The 20,512-nt window shown below is 37.2% G+C and overlaps 2 protein-coding genes across 3 annotated transcripts; one reads left to right on the top strand and one right to left on the bottom strand.

The window, feature by feature from the left end:
* The first annotated feature begins 178 nt into the window (after positions 1–178).
* mrpl35 (mitochondrial ribosomal protein L35) lies at positions 179–2,878 on the top strand. Of its 2 annotated transcripts, none has more exons than XM_056255037.1 (4): positions 179–268; positions 890–1,049; positions 2,339–2,483; positions 2,623–2,878. In XM_056255037.1, the coding sequence occupies exons 1-4, from the start codon at positions 247–249 to the stop codon at positions 2,809–2,811; spliced, it is 516 nt and encodes a 171-aa protein (XP_056111012.1). In that variant the 5' UTR covers positions 179–246; the 3' UTR covers positions 2,812–2,878. The 2 variants fall into 2 exon arrangements, with proteins under 2 accessions (XP_056111012.1, XP_056111011.1); XM_056255036.1 differs by having other exon boundaries at positions 183–277.
* A 5,407-nt stretch (positions 2,879–8,285) lies between these two features.
* Positions 8,286–19,243, bottom strand: reep1 (receptor accessory protein 1). Its single transcript, XM_056255051.1, has 8 exons — positions 19,157–19,243; positions 16,421–16,493; positions 16,265–16,341; positions 15,988–16,108; positions 15,338–15,451; positions 13,893–14,064; positions 11,816–12,069; positions 8,286–8,846 (listed from the first exon to the last, which is right to left on the bottom strand). Exons 1-8 carry the CDS (start codon positions 19,186–19,188, stop codon positions 8,769–8,771), a joined length of 921 nt encoding a protein of 306 aa, XP_056111026.1. The 5' UTR covers positions 19,189–19,243; the 3' UTR covers positions 8,286–8,768.
* Positions 19,244–20,512: the final 1,269 nt, after the last annotated feature.

Raw genomic sequence — 20,512 nt, forward strand, 5'->3', positions numbered from 1 at the left:
TGTCATCATTACTATTAATTATTTGTTCAAACAAAGCCAGCATCCTTTGCTTCATAGTTTTCTATATCTATATCTAGTGTTTAGGGTAATTAAAAGAGGTGACAAACTTTATTTATTTTTTGTTATTTGCTTTCTTGGAATCAATTTGAGTTGGTTTTGGTTGGACATTTCTACTCCGTGTATTCTCGCAGCGCGTTCTTTTTGTCCAAACCGTCCACTGTAGTTGATGCGTCAGTGGCGTTCAAGATGGCGGCCACCTTGACGAGAGGTCTGTCAGGTATTAAATGTGCAAAGTTTTTGGAATATCACAAATACATGGCTAAAATGAAACGAGTTTCTATGGACTCTTAGACTTGGTGTGCATTGGAATACGGGTGTAACGGTTTCTATCTCTGCTACATTGTGTGGAGAGACCGTTTGTACACGACTGAATTTGTAAAGTTTATTTCATATTATTCAACGTGAATGCTATATTTTGTTACATTATCGTTATATTGCTGTGGTAGCATGTGAAGAATGTCATGGTGATTTAAAATCTTTCATTAGACAACACTAAATCCCCACCCTTACGAAAACTAACCATGTTTTTATTGTAGTAAAAGTAGTAACCTTGTTTTTTGGCGGATTGGTTACAACAACAGTTTTACTACAAACGCCATGGCTAAACTATGGTTAGTGTAGCAAAACCGTGGTTAATTTTTAGTTCCCATGGTATAACTATAGTAACCACGTTTTTGTAGTACATTTTTGTAGTAAAACGATTTTTTTTTTTTGTGGTTACCATGGTTTAACTATGTTTCTGTAGTAGTAATTTTCATAAGGGGTGTTTTTGCTAGTATTGATGTGGCTGTAATCTCTTAACTACAGTTGTTTCTCCTCTGATGATCAGGTTTGCTGAGACCCTTGTCAGTTTTAGGCAGAGACCGTCTCACCCCTGCTGTCAGACTCACTCAGACAGCTCGCTTCTCAGCTGTAGTGCAGAGACATGTCTGTCGACCACTGCTTCCGGCTCACACTGCTCCCGCACAACACACTGGCCTGCTGAGTCGGTAAGACATTGCCTGTTTAACCACACATTTGTCAGTCTGTCTGTTGGCTGTCAATGTTTTTATCATTCATCAGCTGGAAAAAAAAATGAAAAGTGATTTCAACAATATCGTTCCCTTGTGTCGTCATCGTTATAGCTGTGTCCTTCCCTATTCTCATAGAATAAGAATGACTATTAAAACTGTATTGTTAAAGTTATCATCCTTTGTCGTGAATAGGCCTTTAGAATGATTTTCCCCCAGAGGCCTGTTGCATGAAGCTAGTTGAACAAACTCTGAGTTTCAGGGTAAGTTTACAGTTGACAAAACCATACAAATCCAACCTGGTTTAGATCAGGTTCAGCGCGCTCACAACGCTCAGTATAAACGTTCCTTGTCAACTCAGAGTTTGATCTGTGTTTAAAGGGATACTCCACCCAAAAGTGTAAATTCTGTCATTACTTACTCACCCTCATGTCGTTCCAAACCCGTAAGACTATCATTCATCTTCAGAACACAAAAGAAGATATTTTTGATGAAATTTGAGAGTTTTCTGTCCCTCCATTGACAGCTACGCAACTACCACTTTCAAGCCCCAGAAAGGTAGTAAAGACATCATTAAAGTAATCCATGTGACTCCAGTGGTTTAACCTCGCGTGTCCACAAAAAACACAATTTACCACTTTATTTACAAAATATTAATCTCCGACGTGGACAAGTGACTGTCCATATTGAATCATTCACTGAACCGATTTGTTCTACAACTCTGATTCAATTAAACAACAAAACAAACTTTTTCTGTGGTTCTTTTGGAATACACAACATTTGATTCTGCTTTTAATTCATTAGGAACCATTTTTTTTGAAGCAAAAAACAAAACGAATTGGCAATATCGTTTCAAATGTAAGTTAAAGTCAACATGAAATCAAAATGGACAATTCATATTTTTTTTGTATGGAATATTGCAGTCTTGATGTTGCAGACTGGTATTTGTTATATTTTTGTCAATCATAAACACACTGATTTATATAGCTCAAACAGTTTCATCATTTGTTTTGAAACTATTCACCATTTATACTTCCAGTTATGTACCAATAGCATCAAATGATTCAGAGGTCTCACATATGACATTGGCTTACTTGTGTTAAAAAACAAGGTGGATCAAAGCAATTTCACACAAGCTTCAGAGATTGAGGTAAAGCTATTTTCCCCAAGGTTTGACTATATGTTCCAAAGCTTTATCTGCCTGTCTAGTTGCATGTTTTGACGGAAGATTTGCTCTTTTTGTAATGATGAGGTTCTGTTTTCTGCAGCGTAACTCCCCTCATCCCTTCATTGATGCTCCAGCCAGTCAGGAACTTAACTTACTACAGTCTGAGGAAAGGCAAGAGGAAGTCTGTGAAGTCGGTGGTTCAAAGGTTTCTCAGGCTCCACTGTGGCCTGTGGGTGAGGAGAAAGGTAAAGCATGCTCACATATTGTTCACAGCTCTCCTGTCATGCAATTCTTTGGCGTCATGTTGGAAATCCGGCCTGTTATTTAAATAACCTAAACTGAAACTTGTTCTTTGTGTGTTAAATCATGCTGTTGTGTTTTTAGGCGGGATATAAGAAAAAGCTGTGGAAAAAGTCAGCAGCCCGGAAGAAGCGGCTGAGAGAACATGTGTTCTGTAATAAAACTCAGTGTAAATTGCTGGACAAAATGACAACATCCTTTTGGAAAAGAAGGAACTGGTTCCTCAACGACCCGTACCAGAAGTACCATGATAGAGTGAACCTGAAGGTGTAAAACCCTCCTAACCTTATTCTTCTCAATTTGCAAGCCAATAAAGATGTGTCTGATACAAGTATCTGTATTTCTGTTGTGTTCTATTGAAACGTGTGTATGAATTCACGGTTGAGGATTCATCATGTGTAAATGCATCTAAATAAATTATTATTTTTTATTGTGTAAATTTCAAAAATTATTTATTTGAAAAATGTGCATCCTCTACAATGGGTGCATACGTTTTTGCATATATATATATATATATATATATATATAATTTTTTTTTTTTTTACTGGTTTGTTGGTTGATTAGCTGATTTAAAAAACAAACAAACAAAAATGAGATGGTAGTAAAAAAATATTTCAATGCTTTTGCGTTCTCTGCGTTCCCCTGAGAAACTTTACGTTCACTTGCAAAGAACACAAAAGTTTGGCGAGCGAATGCAAAGTTTCTCGAGGGAACGCAAAAGCATTTTGTTTCCTCCTGTATCATATTTTTCCACCGCTATATCTCTTTAGGGGCTCTGTAGAAGCTTAATCAATTGATAATTATTAAGAATTAACATATTTTGACATTTTTATGTTTTGTGATTTGAATGGTTCTGTTGTCATATGTGTCATATGTGTTCAGTCAAAAAATGTAGCCAGTGAATAAGTGGCTGATTTAGTTTCATTAGTTATTAGTTTCATTAGTCATATTTATATACGTAATCATATAGATTATATATTTAATGTTAAACATATTAATATTTTATTTGTTATTATTTACACTGGATCAGGGAAGGAAATAAAAGTAACTCTTGTATTTTGCAGATTAAATAAGAACAAGGACACAAGGTTTCACGTTCACCTTTTAATTTCTGAATGCTGATACATATTGAGGTTTTTAAAACAGATTTCACTCTTTTACATCAACTTCTGTCTTTTTCACTCAAGATTTATTCAATTAAGGACTTGAACAATGACATACAGTATATTCTGGCCTGCCAGACATGACAGCTGTGGAATATGGAGATGCTGCTGCAAGCCGTTATGTTTTTTAAAGAGGATAGTGAAAAGACATTTTGACTGACTCCTACTCTGAAAAACCTGGCACGTTCAACTAAAAAATACATGATATTATTTCAGCTTCAAATGGGTTTTAACAGACAGCCAGGACTTTAATAGTCGTTAAGGCACAGCCTCTACTTAAGTCCCTGAATTTAAAAACATATCGTCATTTGACACGATTAAGCACGCATGTGTAGTGTCTCACTTTCATATTAGAAATTGCTGATGCAGAGAGTAGTCGACGAGATTCATATTTAACACCATATTAGTACAGAGCCCCGAAAGGGTATATGGTAATGGAAATATACACTCACCGGCCACTTTATTAGGTACACCTGTCCAACTGCTCGTTAACACTTAATTTCTAAGCAGCCAATCACATGGCGGCAACTCAGTGCATTTAGGCATGTAGACATGGTCAAGACAATCTCCTGCAGTTCAAACCGAGCATCAGTATGGGGAAGAAAGTTGATTTGAGTGACTTTGAACGTGGCATGATTGTTGGTGCCAGAAGGGCTGGTCTGAGTATTTCAGAAACTGCTAATTTACTGGGATTTTCACGCACAACCATCTCTAGGGTTTACAGAGAATGGTCCGAAAAAGAAAAAACATCCAGTGAGCGGCAGTTCTGTGGGCGGAAATGCCTTGTTGATGCCAGAGGTCAGAGGAGAATGGCCAGACTGGTTCGAGCTGATAGAAGGGCAACAGTGACTGAAATAACCACTCGTTACAACCGAGGTATGCAGCAAAGCATTTGTGAAGCCACAACACGCACAACCTTGAGGCGGATGGGCTACAACAGCAGAAGACTCCACCGGGTACCACTCATCTCCACTACAAATAGGAAAAAGAGGCTACAATTTGCAAGAGCTCACCAAAATTGAACAGTTGAAGACTGGAAAAATGTTGCCTGGTCTGATGAGTCTCGATTTCTGTTGAGACATTCAGATGTTAGAGTCAGAATTTGGCGTAAACAGAATGAGAACATGGAACCATCATGCCTTGTTACCACTGTGCAGGCTGGTGGTGGTGGTGTAATGGTGTGGGGGATGTTTTCCTGGCACACTTTAGGCCCCTTAGTGCCAATTGGGCATCGTTTAAATGCCACGGCCTACCTGAGCATTGTTTCTGACCATGTCCATCCCTTTATGGCCACCATGTACCCATCCTCTGATGGCTACTTCCACCATGTCACAAAGCTCTAATCATTTCAAATTGGTTTCTTGAACATGACAATGAGTTCACTGTACTAAAATGGCCTCCACAGTCACCAGATCTCAACCCAATAGAGCATCTTTGGGATGTGGTGGAACGGGAGATTCGCATCATGGATGTGCAGCCGACAAATCTGCGGCAACTGTGTAATGCCATCATGTCAATATGGACCAAACTCCCTGAGGAATGCTTCCAGCACCTTGTTGAATCTATGCCACGAAGAATTGAGGCAGTTCTGAAGGCAAAAGGGGGTCCAACCCGTTACTAGCATGGGGTACCTAATAAAGTGGCCGGTGAGTGTATATACGAGATGGGAGGAAAAAAATTGCTAGCGAACACAAAGATTCTCCGGGGGGGGGGGGGGGGGACGCAAAACATTTGAAAGCATTGACATACATAATTTTTTCTCCCATCTCATATATTTTTTCCATTAGCCTACCATGTCCCTTTAGAAACTCCATAATACAAAAATGGGTTAAGTTCATATTTTATATTATCATATAATGTTCATATTATCATATTACGTTCACTTAAGACAAAACCGACTATGTTTTTGTAAATACTTGCCAAAACGGCTATTAAACCATAATTTTGTGTGTATTTGTCCGTACAAGCGCGAAAGAGCTTTCGTGACGCTTTTGCAGATTTATCCATGTCTGCTCTTCTCTTTATCCTAGACGTTTACATTTTTGAACGTTTTATGAGACATGCAGCAAATGTATGCCAACTTATGTCCAGCCGGGTAGATCAGCATGTTACAATTTGGTTTTTATTTAGTTATTGTCTAGTTTTTGTCAGTGAAAAAATGTCGTTGACAAAATTAAAGGGACAGTTCACCCAAAAATGAAAATTCTGTCATAATTTGCTCAACCTCAAGTTGTTCCAAACCTGTATGAGTTTCTTTCTTCTGCTGAACACAAAATACATTTTGAAGAATATGAGTAACCAAACAGTTATTGGACCACATTGACTTCCATATATAGTAAGTCAATGAGCCTATCAACTGTTTGGTTACAAACATTCTCTTCAAAATATCTTCTTTTCTGTTCAGCAGAAAAAAATTATTCATAAAGGTTTGGAAGAACAAATGATGATAGAATTTTTATTTTTGGGTGAACTATCCATTTAACACTGCTTCATAAATAGCTATTCTGTATACCGGTATTTTCCTACTGAATGATCCTACCGAACTACACTGCTCTTCATATGAAATTTCAAAGTTTGTGCCTTTAATGACCTGAATATTTAAAGAAGCAACAGTCAGCTGTTTTTATCTGCAGTTAAAAGGCCAAAGATGGTTCATAGCACTATAAAATCATACCCATCTCATTGAGGAACTAATGCTGCATTTTAATCTTGCTGTAAAAACTGGAAACGCAAAGCCAACAACAAGAACGTCAACCAGATTATCACTATTCCAATGATTTTTGTTAGTTTGCACTGTTGATAATTTCACAATTAAAATTGTGACAAAATGACAAACTGTTCCTGAGGCAGATTTTTTTTTTTTTTTTTTAGTGAAGTTTGATATAACCATTTGAACAGCTACAAGATCTCAAATACATAAAACCTTGAATTTGATAAAGCATGTTTAAGAGATTAGGATTGTCATCATTTTCACAGTATAAAACACCTTTCTAAACATAAAATGTTCTAAGATCCAATGGTGTTCGCTATGCTTTTCTTTTAGAGTTGATACACTCCATGATATAGAGATTTACAGCTCTAAGTGACTCCAATACACTCGACTGTGATCGGGAATGATACGACAAACTGTGAGTTTCTCTATGATACATGCTAAGCTAGTGTAATTGCACAGTGTTTTTAAACATTTGTTTCTCCCACATATGACTAAATTCCTAAATGCTACAAAAGTAAAACCACTACATGGAGTGAAGGACCCGCTTTGTGTTGTACCAAATCACCACTAATGCCTGCTCAACTCTGATAAGGTACTTTAATACTGAACACGCTCAGAAAGTGGAGGCCAAAAAATGTGAGACACATTCAAATTGTCATTGTTAATACATGCAACATCAAGCAACTGAAGAGGTTTAAGAAGCCAACAAAGAGAGAGAGAAAAAAAAAAAAATTTAAAGGCTTAAAAAATTCCATGTTTTGAAAGGTTTCTAAATGATAAAAAACACTGTACATGCCTAATAATTAAAGTAATGAAGTAAAACAAGAATGTCCATAAACAACTATCAACTTAAAGGGATAGTTCACTTTGAAAGTGACCACGTCCAAGTGATCTGAGGGCGCGGGCGCTTCGGTCTGCGCAAGCGCCGGAAGTGATCTCTCGCGCGTGTACGTCACTCATTGTTTACACAGAGATTTCGGAAGGGTTACCTTTCACTGTGAAGATCTAAACATATTTAGATATACAGGAAATCGTAATGGAAGACGATTTCGATATATCAACAGACAACGTTGAATTTTTTTCCCAACCGCGCGAGAGATCACTTCCGGCGCTTTCCGGCGCTTGCGCAGACCGAAGCGCCCGCGCCCGCGCCCGCAGATCACTTGGACATGGCTGTGGTTACAAGAGGTAAAAACGATATAAAAACTGTTTGTTTTCTCACACAAACCGCTCGTTTCGTGTCTTAGGCCATCAATGTGTACTTACATTTACGAGTCATTAAATCATGTTTAATTTGGACTTCTCTGTGCATGCTCTTTGAGGTGGTGACCATAGACCTGCATTATATGACTGACAGACAAGAACGGTTTGACCTAAAAATATCAAAATTGAAACTACTGCGGAAACAAAGACACCTACATCTTGGATGCCCTTGAGGTAAGCTAAAACATACCAAAAATTAATTTCAAAGTGAACTATCCCTTTAATTGCCTCTTTCGGTCTGGAAAAGCTTTTCTTTTGTGAGTGTATTTTTAACAAGTTGGTTATTGAATAACTTTATTTATACAGTATATATATATATATATATATATATATATATATATATATACTTACAGCACAAAAGGTTTATGGCTGAACTATTGAAAGTTTAGCAGAATTGTAAAATCGATTGCACTTTGTCCATCTATTTTAAATCATATATCATGTCAGGCATTGTAATCAATACCTTAATTTGGTTCAACTACAAGCTTGTTTTAAAAAGTCCCTCTCAACAGAAGAACATGCATTTGTTTATAGGCTACATATATCATGAAATGAATGTTATGTTTGCCAAACACACCAACCATTTCAGTGCAGTGCATCTCAACTATTGTTCTAAGAAAGATTGGTTCGGAAACGCTTTGCTTCCCAGTAGTTGTTGAGTTGGGGCGGAAATGAGTGCAGCCGCCATAAAAATAAAGTATGCTCATAAACAATAAGTAATTATGGTTGGGTGACTCCAGACATAAGACCAGTGGGACATGCATGTGTTTGTTTCTCCCAAAATCATACCAAGAAATCAAACAAATAATCAACACTCAAACATTTCATAAATATGTACAAAACAAGTTCAATAACCCTAAAAGAGTCTCAGAGCAGCAGTATGTACACAGATGTGTTGCCTAAATAGATGAGTGTCAAAGATCAGAAGCGAAAGGTTGCACATCGCTTTGGTTACCTCATTACAGAGCAAGGCTGCTTTTCAATATTTGAACATTTTGGCTGCATTCCCTTTTCCCCCCTCTGCCTTCTCCTGTTGCGTCTCCTCGTGTTGCAGGTTAGACAGCTAAAGCGCTCTCGGAGCATATGCAAAGTCACATGGCTTCGGGGTCTGAAGAAAGGGCGTTCTTTGATCTGGATCGGGTGAAAGGTCTTAGGGATCTAGGAGGAGGCTGAGAGAGAGAAGAGATCTGTGAGAATATGTCAAGCGAACTGAGTCATTCAGAGAGCAATGCACACTTCATGTTTACTGTTCACAAAATAAACATGATCACAAGATCAGGTCAACATGAGTAAGGACATCTATGATGTGTCAATCCAAGGAAAGACAAACGTGACCTACATCTTTTGGGAATGCATGACTGAACGTGCTTTGTGTGCAAAGGTTTTTAGTCAGTTAGCTTAGTCAGGAGTTAAACTGGTCCACCAGCTTTGGTTCATAAAAGTACAAAATGAGTGGTACACACATTTTGGCATCATTTAGCAAGTATACGCACTACGCAGTGCTTGATGTGAAAAAAGTCTCTTGTGAACTGGCTGGGATATGCAAATCAGCATAATAAAAAATGACTTCCGATAGGGTAGATCGACTCTGCTTGCATTCACGTGATTTGTCGAGATGAGAGATAGATAATTCATGTAGTGCCCCCTGGGTAGTGATGATGGGAGAAGCGAAGCTTTTCGAAACTTTCTTCACAAAATGATTAACCGCTTCGAAGTGTTCGAAACGCCACATGCTGATGACCCCTGCTAATCAGAACAGTGGAAATGCAGCAAAAACTCAGGCCAAACATGCATAAAACGCCTTTTACAAACCAATTGCAAATGTTTTATTAAAGGTGTAATCAATTAAATGCAATTAACAAATAATCTAATACCATTAAATATGAAGTATCTTTATAATATGTGATATTTTATTAAATTGTAGCACCTGTTTTACATGAGCTTGGTAAATCAGACCGATAAGAGACTTTTAAAGTCCCCCTGTAGTCAATCATTTTAACCCCTAAAACTCATCTTTGATCACCAAAATGGCATATGTAAAAAAAAATTATTGAAAAAAATGTCATGCCTTAACATAGCCGGAATGTAACTCTACACTCTTGCCTTATTTAGTATACGCGGTAGTATACGCAAGTTAGCCCCGCCTCCACTCACTCACACTGGTTGACGATCACACGTTGATCTGATTGGTTACAAGGTAGTTTGTGACGTCAGAAACACCTGCGATTTCAAACCGCGTTTTTGAGACTGTATTTGGTTCACTGCAGTTTTAAGGAGAAAATACTCAGCAATGCTGTCGACTTATGAATTTGCACATGGTTTGTCTTAAAGCATATTAAAAACACCACATAGACATATAAACAAAATTAAAACTTGATTTTCATCACAGGGGGACTTTAAATACAACTCTTCCTTTTTATTATACAAATTTGTCATTAAATTTGTCTACCTTTATCAAATTGATCCGAGATCAGGTAAAAATCATATATTGACACTGGTTTATGGGTTCATGAGATCGCCCCTAGCGGCAAACCATTGAAAGTTTTAATAATAATTTCGAATCGAAACTGTTATGACGTTTAACAAAGCCTCAAAATCACATGACTTTGGCAGTTTGATACGCGCTCCGATTCACTGGTTCGACACAAATGCGAAACAAATGATTCAGGTTTCACGCTTTGACTCGGAGTGGAAAAGTACCGGCAACATGTGAGAAGTGGCGGTACGCTAACGATTAAAAGATAGAAGTGTACGCGTGCACCAAAAAACAAGCATCATCCATCTTTGGAAGCCTATTTCTCACTCACACCGTGTCTACACCAAACGCAAAGAATGTAATGCGACAAAATCAAACAGAATCTATTATAATCAGTGATACTGTCTATAATGGACGCGGGGTGGCGTTACATGTCGAGACACCAACACGAAGCTGATACTGCGATCTATTTCTGACACATGCTTGCACTACTTCCGACTACAGGACAAATGGATTTGGATCTTTGGCTTGTTCAGTGTAGACAGCCTCAAGCTGCGATGCCATGCGACAATGGATATATGCCTGGTGTAGACATGGTGTCCGAGTTAAAAAGGTAATTGTGAAGTTTAAGTTATAAAGTCCTAAAAATGATTGTTACGAGATTACAAAAAATAAAGTTGTTACACATTCACAATTACAAGGAAAAATTCTTGGATATAGTCACGTTTATAAGAATTAAAGTATTCTTATTCTCGAAATTACAAGAAAGAAGGTTGCAACTGTGAAACAAAGTCACAATTACAAGTCCCAGTTGTGGGATATAAAATTGCAATTACCGTACAAGAAATAGTCTCAATTGTGGGATACAAGTCAGAATTACAAGAATTAAAGTCTAAATTATGTTAAAAAAGTCACCATAGTAGGAAGGTCGCAATAACAGGAAATAAATCCACAAATACAAGAAATTAAGTCGTAATTGCGAGATATAAAATCATACGGTCACAACTACAAGAAATAGTCACAACTGTGGAAAAAAAAAGTCCTTTAAGGGCTTCTACACACGTTATTATTGTAGTGTGTGTATGTTTACACACACTACAATATGTAGGCTAATGTTTGTTTAGATGCTACTCTTGTCCTTCCACACATGTAAAAGGCAGCAGCGTGATCTTAACTATACTGATATTAATCACAGTATGACATTATGGTGCTCTTACAGTCATTATCACGTCCACTCTTAGAGTAGCAACAGTGCTGAACTCCATTTATAGACCGATTGTCTTACAGTGAACGGATGAACATCAAGGATTTTAGAGATGCCTTTGTAACTCTTCCAATGTAAGTCAACAGTTCTTAATGGTATGTGTACTGAGACGTCATTTGTTCAAGGCGTGGATCGGTTGACTCTTGCTGGTGGTGAACACAGCAGCGTTGGTTAGTGATTGAGCAGGTTAGTCAAAACACAGCTAGCAGCCATGTCTTTTCCTTATGACTCACTGCAAACCAATGCTAACCGTGACCTGAGGTAAGAGTGTTAGACTCGCTCACAGTCAACTCTTGCTGGTGAACAGCAGCCTTGGTGAGTGATTGAGAAGGTTAGTCACAACAGAGCCCCAGTGCAGCCGGGCAAGTCAACAGCTAGCCATCCGAACGCAGGGGTACCTCAGGGGCACGCCTCTTAAATCTGAACTGGAGTGAAGCAGACGAGGCAAATTCCTCCTTCTCCTGGGGCTCCTCTAAGGATACAGGTGGGGGTGCGGATTTATCCTCGAAGGACTCAGGGGGGGAAAGCTGTGGAGTCGTGGGATCAGGTTGAGGCGAAGCGGGCTGCGATTGGGTCGGGGTGGGTGTGGGAGTCAGCGGGCCAGGAGGCTCCACGTTCAACATCTCATATTCGGTCATGTCAAAATCATGGCCTGTACCATGACAATCAAAACAAAGACTGTGACACCACTGCATTTAAACTCTGAATAGATATTACTGGTGTGTCAAAGTGTTTTTAAATCCATTATACATTTCATTATGGAAGACTCGAAAATCATGTAAAGCTGAATGACAATCTGTTGAGTCACCATAGTTAGTTTTGACACTGTGTGATAGACAATGCTAACAAATGATTGGTGCAGTTGACAATACTTCCTGTTTTTTTTTTGTTGTTCTTCCTAAACTGCACTGAAATAAGAATCTCACATCTATAACTGGAATGGGAAACTGGTTTATCACTAGCTAATCACTTTCTGTACTTGGAGAACAGATGAATAAAATGAAAACTAGACACTTGTATTAAATAACACTAAAGGCACGTTCACACAGAGCATGATAACTATTGCAATAATTATATTAGTAACACACCATCGGACGATAACGTTCTGATTATTATAAGAGTGAGAAGTGGGCGTTTATAAGATCTTATATTATAAGATCTGCCACTTTAAATGCTCAAGCCTTTTATAGCCGGCTGGATTCCCATTGGCTGTCAATGTTTATATCGTTCATCGGCAGGAAAAAATCTTTCTAAAAAGTAAATCCCATGATGTTTTTATCTCTGTCATTATCGTTAGGGGTCATTAACAAAGGATGTGTTTTTGTGTTTAAAAACGTGAGACACTGAAAAAGATGCAAGTGCAATGGTAATAAATGCTTGTCTATTGCATGTTTACATAGAAAAACAATGGAAAAACAGTGCAGTGGAATGAAAAAACACATTCTGTGTAAACGGCCCCTTATAGTTGTGACTACGGTATTCTCATAGAAATAAAATGATTATTAAAACATTAAAGTTATCGTCCTTGTTGTGAACAGGCCGTAAGTCTTGTCATTTGGTTATGGGCTGATGAATGTTTGGCAGAGAGATACAGTATGGTGGAATGGATAATATATGTAACAATTAATATTTTCATAGAAAAAAAATTCCTAAACTCGTATGACTCTTTCTTATGTGGGATAGAAAAGGAGATCTTCAGCAGAATGTCCTGGCAGCTCTTTTGTATTCAGCTCTCAAGTGAATGAAAAAAGCACAGTCAAGTCTTCCTGAAGCCATGGTTTTGAGTGAGAAACAGGCAGAAATTAATATTTTTATTTGCTGAAATCTTCAACTTAGCTCTCAGATCACATGTGAAAACATGTCGCACCAGGTTTAACATCAATGACGCCACAATTTGCCTTCATTTGTCATTTGGTGACCATCTGCAAACATAAATGAGATTTGAGAGCTACAGTGGAAGTGAAGATTTCAGTCTGTTCCTCATACAAAGCCATCGAATGACTACACAACACCTGGAATGTGGCAGACAAGTTGTATAGGCACTTTTCAGGTCCTTTTTTATATATTTGGAGAAAAGACGGACCTTAATCATGCACTTTAATTGTATGAAAAAGAGCAGGAATATTCTGTCAAGTATCTCTTTTTGGGTCTGAAACAACATGACGTTGAATAATGATTTTTGGGTGAACTATCCCTTTAAGAGCTTTTCTTTTTTTTTTTTTACGATCCTTTCACTGAATCACAGTAATGTGTCATCGAAGTAAATGAAGATTAGAGATCAATAAACAATTTTCAGTTTCAAACATTTACCCAGGACATTGGCAGGGCTACAACACTCGGGTTAAGCATTAATTACATGTAAGGGATGATTGCTAAACCAAACAGGATTAGCAGAAATCTGATTGGCTGGTATAGGATCTTCTTCAAAGGGTTAAGAGGAATAGAGCACTGATCACTTGGCTGGGCATTGCTTACCCTTGCTGTAACCGGCCTCTGATTTGCTGCGCATCATGGTGCGTGTCCTGTGCTGCGTGTCTGCAGGTTGAGTGGTTACAGAACTTGCATTCTTAGCCTGGCCCTCTGCCTGGAAAGATGACAGGTCCTGCATGCTGAAACTGCGAAGTCGCTCGGAGAGAACGCCTTGACCCTGGATCGAGAACATGGAGAGTCAGATGGAACTCCTTAAGAACGTCTAAATACTGTCATGCTGTGAACTAGACTATCATCAACAATCTGTTTTGTTTGTAGAACAGGAGCATGATGATGTTGAAGTAGTTCAGTTTTGTTTATCTAGCCTGTTTAAATTACCATAAGGTTTAAATATAGTAAATATTGACTTCAAAAGAAACTTATATTATGTAAAATTAAACTAACACTCAGTTGATGTATAGGTTACAACTAGGCTCGAAGCGTCACCTGTGGTGAGAACATTTCGGAGCTGGTGTGTGCCAACCTTTACTTCCTTTAAAAAAAAAAAATTGTGGTTGAACACCCTCATTGAGCTTTTTTGCCTGTTAGATGTGCACACTTTGTGTTGAATGATCTTTATAGGTTAAAATGTACCCAAAAGTGATAATACTTTTAAGCAATAAATACCATGTTCTCTGGCCTTAGAACTATTGGGTAAACTATTATCTAACAAAACGTGACCTGTCCCACCTAAATGGTCTTGACCCTCTCGATTGCATCGAACTGTATTAAACCCAAAAACCAGTGTAATAATTTTGACATCTTTTGAACTGATATTCAAATCGTTATAGATGTCAAACACAACATTCAATAAAAAATTGTGACATCTAATAAATAACATAATTTGGACAAGTTTTTACATGAATTGTAGTGTTGACTGCATCTGTCATGATCAACTATTCAACCGTGCTACCAGGGTTATTATAAAAATATTTTTTTTATAATTTATCGAAAATATAATTTTTATCAATATCTAGTTTTGTCTGAAAGCCATTTTGTCTCAAAGAAGCTAGCCTATAAGGCATAGCTTTATTTAGGGTAAATTTGTTTCACTTTGTTATAAATTTTGGTAACACTTTATTTTAGTGTCATTGTTACATGCAGTTACTATAGTTATAACTATAAATTATGCATAATTACATGCAACTAAAGCAAACCAAACCCTATAGTAACTACATGTAATTACTTAATATTACTCAGTACTTAAATGTATAATTACAGTGTAACAAAGACACCTTCAAATAAAGTGTAACCTAAAGTTGATTTATTTGTTTGTTTATTTTTTCATGTTTATTTACTGTTTATTACTAGACAATAATGAAACCACACAAACCTATATTCAGAATTTGGTAATTTTGGTAACAGACCAAAACTTCAAGAGCTTTAAGCCTTTGTACTCTTTTCATGGAAGTGTCATTTCCTTTAACAACAAGATAAGAGCATTCGATTACCTTGGCGGCAGCCATTACTGCGGCTGTTGCTGCCACATTCAGGCCTCTCCTTCCAAAATGCACCAGGGTGTCATAGCTTTTATCTTTTGCTTGGCAAAGGTATTCATCGATGTCCTGAGAAAGAGACACAAACAGTATTTCACATATGCTGTATGAACAGTGTGCAACTGATTCGTTTCATTGCACACTTTCAGATCAGCATCATGTTTAACTTTCTATGAGCTAAAGAACATTTGAATAGTTTTTATTTTCTCTTTGTTATCAGTGTTTGTCAAATGTACTTGTCCTTCTGACGAATTTCCTGCCTCAAGAGAAGAGGAAAGACTGTGGAAAATCACAGTACCATTTCCTTACCACTGCTCATCCTCAGTCAACCAGGTTACAGGAAAAAGAGTCAAACGTGCACTTCCTCCTCGACTCTAACAATTCACTTTCTTAGCATTAAAACAGAAAGATTCTCCACAGCTGTTAAGGATGATGCTTGTTAGTTTGTTTAACATTTAGAATAGAAATGCTTTAAAAAGTGATTTTTATATAAAAAAAATGAAATGTATTAGTGAAAGCTCTCGTCTATAGTATATTTTGATCTTTTTTTCAGCCTAGCAGGGTAAAAATAAATAGATCATCACAAAAGAAAAACAAAACATTACCTTCTCCTTAGAGGACAGTGTAGGGTGGACAAATTTTCTATACAGCACACTGGATCCCTTTGTGTACGGGGAAAGTAACCACACGACAAAGGCAATTTTGAGCTCATAGTAGAATGGGAGCCTTCAAAACACAATAAAAGACAATAAAATACAATCATACGCTCATGTGTCATGGTGGTTAACGCCCACATCAAACCGCCATTTGCATCAGCAGAAATGAAAATATGAGAAAGTCCTAACAATAGGAAATGACCAAAGCAATGACGCATGTCCTTACCAGCACAGAAAGATGTCAGTAATCACTTCAACTGTAGTAAAAAGTGCAAATATTATCCAGTACATCATCCATTTCACCTGTTTGGAATAAAGCAGTTTAGGAATCAGCAGGCAAAAAGAAAAGAGCTCAACTGAAACATATCTGAGCTGTACTTACATATTCTCTCACATCTTTTGATTTAACAGCTTTATATGAGGAGTATGCCGGGTAAAGGGTACCAAATATGAGCCTGTGAAAAATGCAACAAACATGCTTAAGATAAACAGAGACAAGTGGAAAACAGACAGAAAAGGACAAGGGTATTTTTCATTGATCAGGCAAGACATCATATTTGTAAGGGACAAGTTGTCATTTGTCACATTAGGTCTTATGTCTGTTTGAGTTGGACTTTTAGGGTAGGTTTACACAACAACTGTGCTAAAAACGAAAAAAGTTTTTCCTTTGCGTCTTTCCCTTACAGATCCCTGTTCACACGGCTCCGCGTAAACGATTAAAAACGCTGTGTTATACTGTGAGGCCAGTAGCTGGCGATGTCACAAAACTAAGCGCCTATAGACTGAACATGTAAAACGCATGCGCATGAAGTCACCGTTTTCACAAATTTACATTTTTGTAGTTTACATGGAGTCTGGCGGTTTTCTGTTTCCTTTGTTTGAATTAGTTACTATGGTTACTCATTGTTTGATTAATCCACCTCACCTGTTTCTTGTTTCCTCCCCTTGTTAACCTTGATATAGGGCTTGTTTTCAGTCATTCTTTGTTCCGTTCTCATCAATGTTTGATGGTCGTTCCATTCATATTTAGAAACTTCTGATAACCTGAGTATTTTGTTATTTTGAGCTTGTTATTGAATAAAGCCTGCTGCGCATTGATCCTGCTCTTTTTCTATATACATTTTAAATGTGTATGTATAATAGTATCTGTTCTATCCTGTTTTATGAATTGTTTCAAAATTCTAAATTTTGCTGAAAGCTATTAAATATCTTATTTACAATTTAAGTTATTTTTTTTCACATTTCATTGTTTAAAAAAAATAATATTTTATTGTAGATTAAAATGTCAAAAAAGGTATTTTTTGCTGATCAGTGTCATTACCCCATAGTGTATGTGCTTTAAATTAAGTGTTTCCCCCCCTGGGAAATAATAGTGAATTATTGATTTTCAAAAAGGTGTCTTTGTTACACTGTAATTATACATTTAAGTACTGAGTAATATTAAGTAACTACATGTACTTACTAGGGTTAAGATTAGGGGTTGGTTTTGGTTTGGTTTAAGGTTAGTTGCATGTAATTTTTTTAGTTATTATAACTATAGTAATTGCATGTTACATATGTACATATGTAGCAATGACGCTGTAAAATAAAGTGTTACTCAACTATCCCCATTCTCCCCTAGGAGAAAATTCGTCAAAATGACATCATTGCTTACAAGCATTACCTCATTTGCGCATGTAGCTACTGAGATCTCTTCAGAAATAACATGGTTTTAAAGTTATGTAGGGTTTTGTAAGGTAATTCAAAGACGCTTACATGATTTACAATATTAAAAATTGCATAACAATAGCCAGTTATAATTTCCATCTAGGTCCACTTCCCTGAAAGGAAACCGCTCCACTCCCTTTCCATTATTGATATTTGAGATAACCTCCCTTTAGTATGCCTGGAGTCTCCTTTAATCAGCCAAGAATATATTTCTTGCAATTCTTGTCTATTGCAGCGCCATTGTAGCACGTAAACAGGCGACAGACCTGTACGACCCCGTTTATATTCCAGGTTTACATTCTGCAAGCTTGATAAAAATAGACTTGACAAACAGCCTAAATGCTCGTCAAGGGCGCAAAGAAAACATCACACGCCAATGGGACGGAACGACTAGCGTTTGCACTGTATAGGTTAAATGGGTTTTTGGAAAGTGCTAGATAGCTAAAAGAAGTGCCCTGCACCTGTGTTTAAGCATTTGAGTTTAGCTCTATTCCGGTGTCCTCTCTTTCTCCCAACCAACCAGGCCAGCAACAGCTGCGCCTCTGACCCGATCAAATGACCCAAATCCAGAGTCACTCCTGACCCACAAAACAAAACATTACCGACTAAATAGTGTAGACTATCTAGGGCACAAACACAGGTTTGTTGCATTTGTCGTTTATTTTTAGACTCTTCACACAGCTAGTTTACTACACAAGTGTTGGCATATGTGCAGTGTCATCGGATATTGTGATCTAAAATGAATTGACCAGCTATTTAGAGATGTTGCACACACAGCAAGAGGATTGACTGGAGCGCTATAACAAATAAGATATTTACGTGGAATAAATTGAAACGCGCACTTCAAATGTTAAGTCAATAATAAAATAAATGGTGAAAAACCCACACATTAGTGGTCATCAGCTGGTTGACCATCCCATTGTCTTTCCATTATACTGACACATCAAGACCTGCTCGATTCCAAACAACAGATTCAACATTCGAAATCGAATCCTATTTTGTGCATTTTCACTGAATTATGCAATTGAATCAAGTGTTGAATAAAACGTATTGCTTCAATAGCTGAGCTAAAACTGTTTTTATATCCTGCATAATTCACCGTGTCACTGGTGTCAGAATTCTCATTTAGGAGAATCATCCATTTCCCTTAGCTTGCAAGTGTACAGTTAGCCTTTGTAATAGCCTATCAACATGTAAACAAAATAATCAAAAGACTAATAATCAGGACGAATCTGGCCTGATACATAACCATATATGTGATTCTGTTCTGCCTAGAATTAAGAGGTGCTCTAGAAACCCTTGCATTATCGCATCAAAAAATAATAATCTGAAAAACAACATGTTTATATAAGGATTAAGCATTCTCATGCATCCCAGTGAAAATGCTGTAAAGAGCAGAATGAAGACTTACACCACAAGCCTAGAAATAATCCAGGAGACCATTGCGCTGCGAGCGGCGTGTTGTCAGCAGGGAGGAGTTTCCTTCAGACTGCTGTCGGCATTGAGCGCTTGACAGACAGACGCGACAGCGCATGCGCACTGACCTCAACATGTGGCTTCTAGATAATGGGCAAAAATAACAACAACTTATACGACCCAAAATAGATATATATTAAGTAACATTAGTGAAAAAAGGTCATTATAATTATGCTTTTATATGTATAATATATATGTATAATGTATAGGCTATGCTGCCAATCGATTAAAAAACAACAACTAATTAATCGCACATTTTTCTGTAAATAATCGCACCTAACATTCAAGTTTTAATATATTTTTAATAATTTAACATTTAATCTCCAAATGAATAAAACAACAAAGACAGTAGCCTATATTTTAAATATTTGTTTAATGGCATTTTTTTATGAAAGAAGGCGGCATCACCAATACCAATACTGCTGCTGGTGTCTTTATGAAATTGATGTTTCTCTCAATTTTAGCAATTAATAATTATATTCATTCAGCTGTATAATTGAGTAGGCTATACAGTATAATTGAATATATAATTAAAAGCTATACATTTTAACATTTATTAGGCTTTAAAATATATATATATATTTTAATTCAAGTGAACTTAAAACAATCTTCACATAAACCCATTATAATAAATTTAGCTGTGCCGGCCTCACTTTTTTTTATAGGCCCAGTCAGACCGGTTCAGATTGACTCAAAATGCACAAAAAGTTACTGTTTTTGTTGTTTTGACCCATGTAATCTTGTATACAGTGTTTTAAGATTTTCAGTCTAACAGGTAAGATAGGCTTGTACTGAAATTGAATGAAGTTATCAAACACTTCACAGTCTTCACTCCATAAATTAAATATAGATTAAATCCTTATTAAAGAAACAAAAGTTATTCAGTCAAGAGCAGTGAGTAATTTTCTCTTTAATACTTTGATTATTATTAATGACAGACAGAAGGGGGTTTATAGGCTGCTGTCATAAGACCTGCCACACATGACACGGATCTGACAAACCTGGCACGTTGGCATAATTTTGTGTGTTTTTGTCCATTCAAGCACTGTCTGAAGCAGCTTTCTGTGCGCATGAGTCGTGTGTGTGTCACACAGACAGGAGATCCACAGTATTGCACTGCCTTTTGTGTCTTTTCGCGCTGCTTGAATGGTTTAAAAGCATTCGCATGAATAAGAGCGTGATCATATAATGTAACGCCACCCAAAGGATGATGGGAAAACCGGATGCTGCGTTAAATATTTTTAACGTGTTAAACTGAAAAAAAAAAATCACATGCGCTAACATGTTCATT

This window comes from Rhinichthys klamathensis, unplaced genomic scaffold, assembly GCF_029890125.1.
Source record: "Rhinichthys klamathensis goyatoka isolate OS25496 unplaced genomic scaffold, OSU_Roscu_1.1 h1tg000117l_1, whole genome shotgun sequence".
Lineage (NCBI taxonomy): Eukaryota > Metazoa > Chordata > Actinopteri > Cypriniformes > Leuciscidae > Rhinichthys > Rhinichthys klamathensis.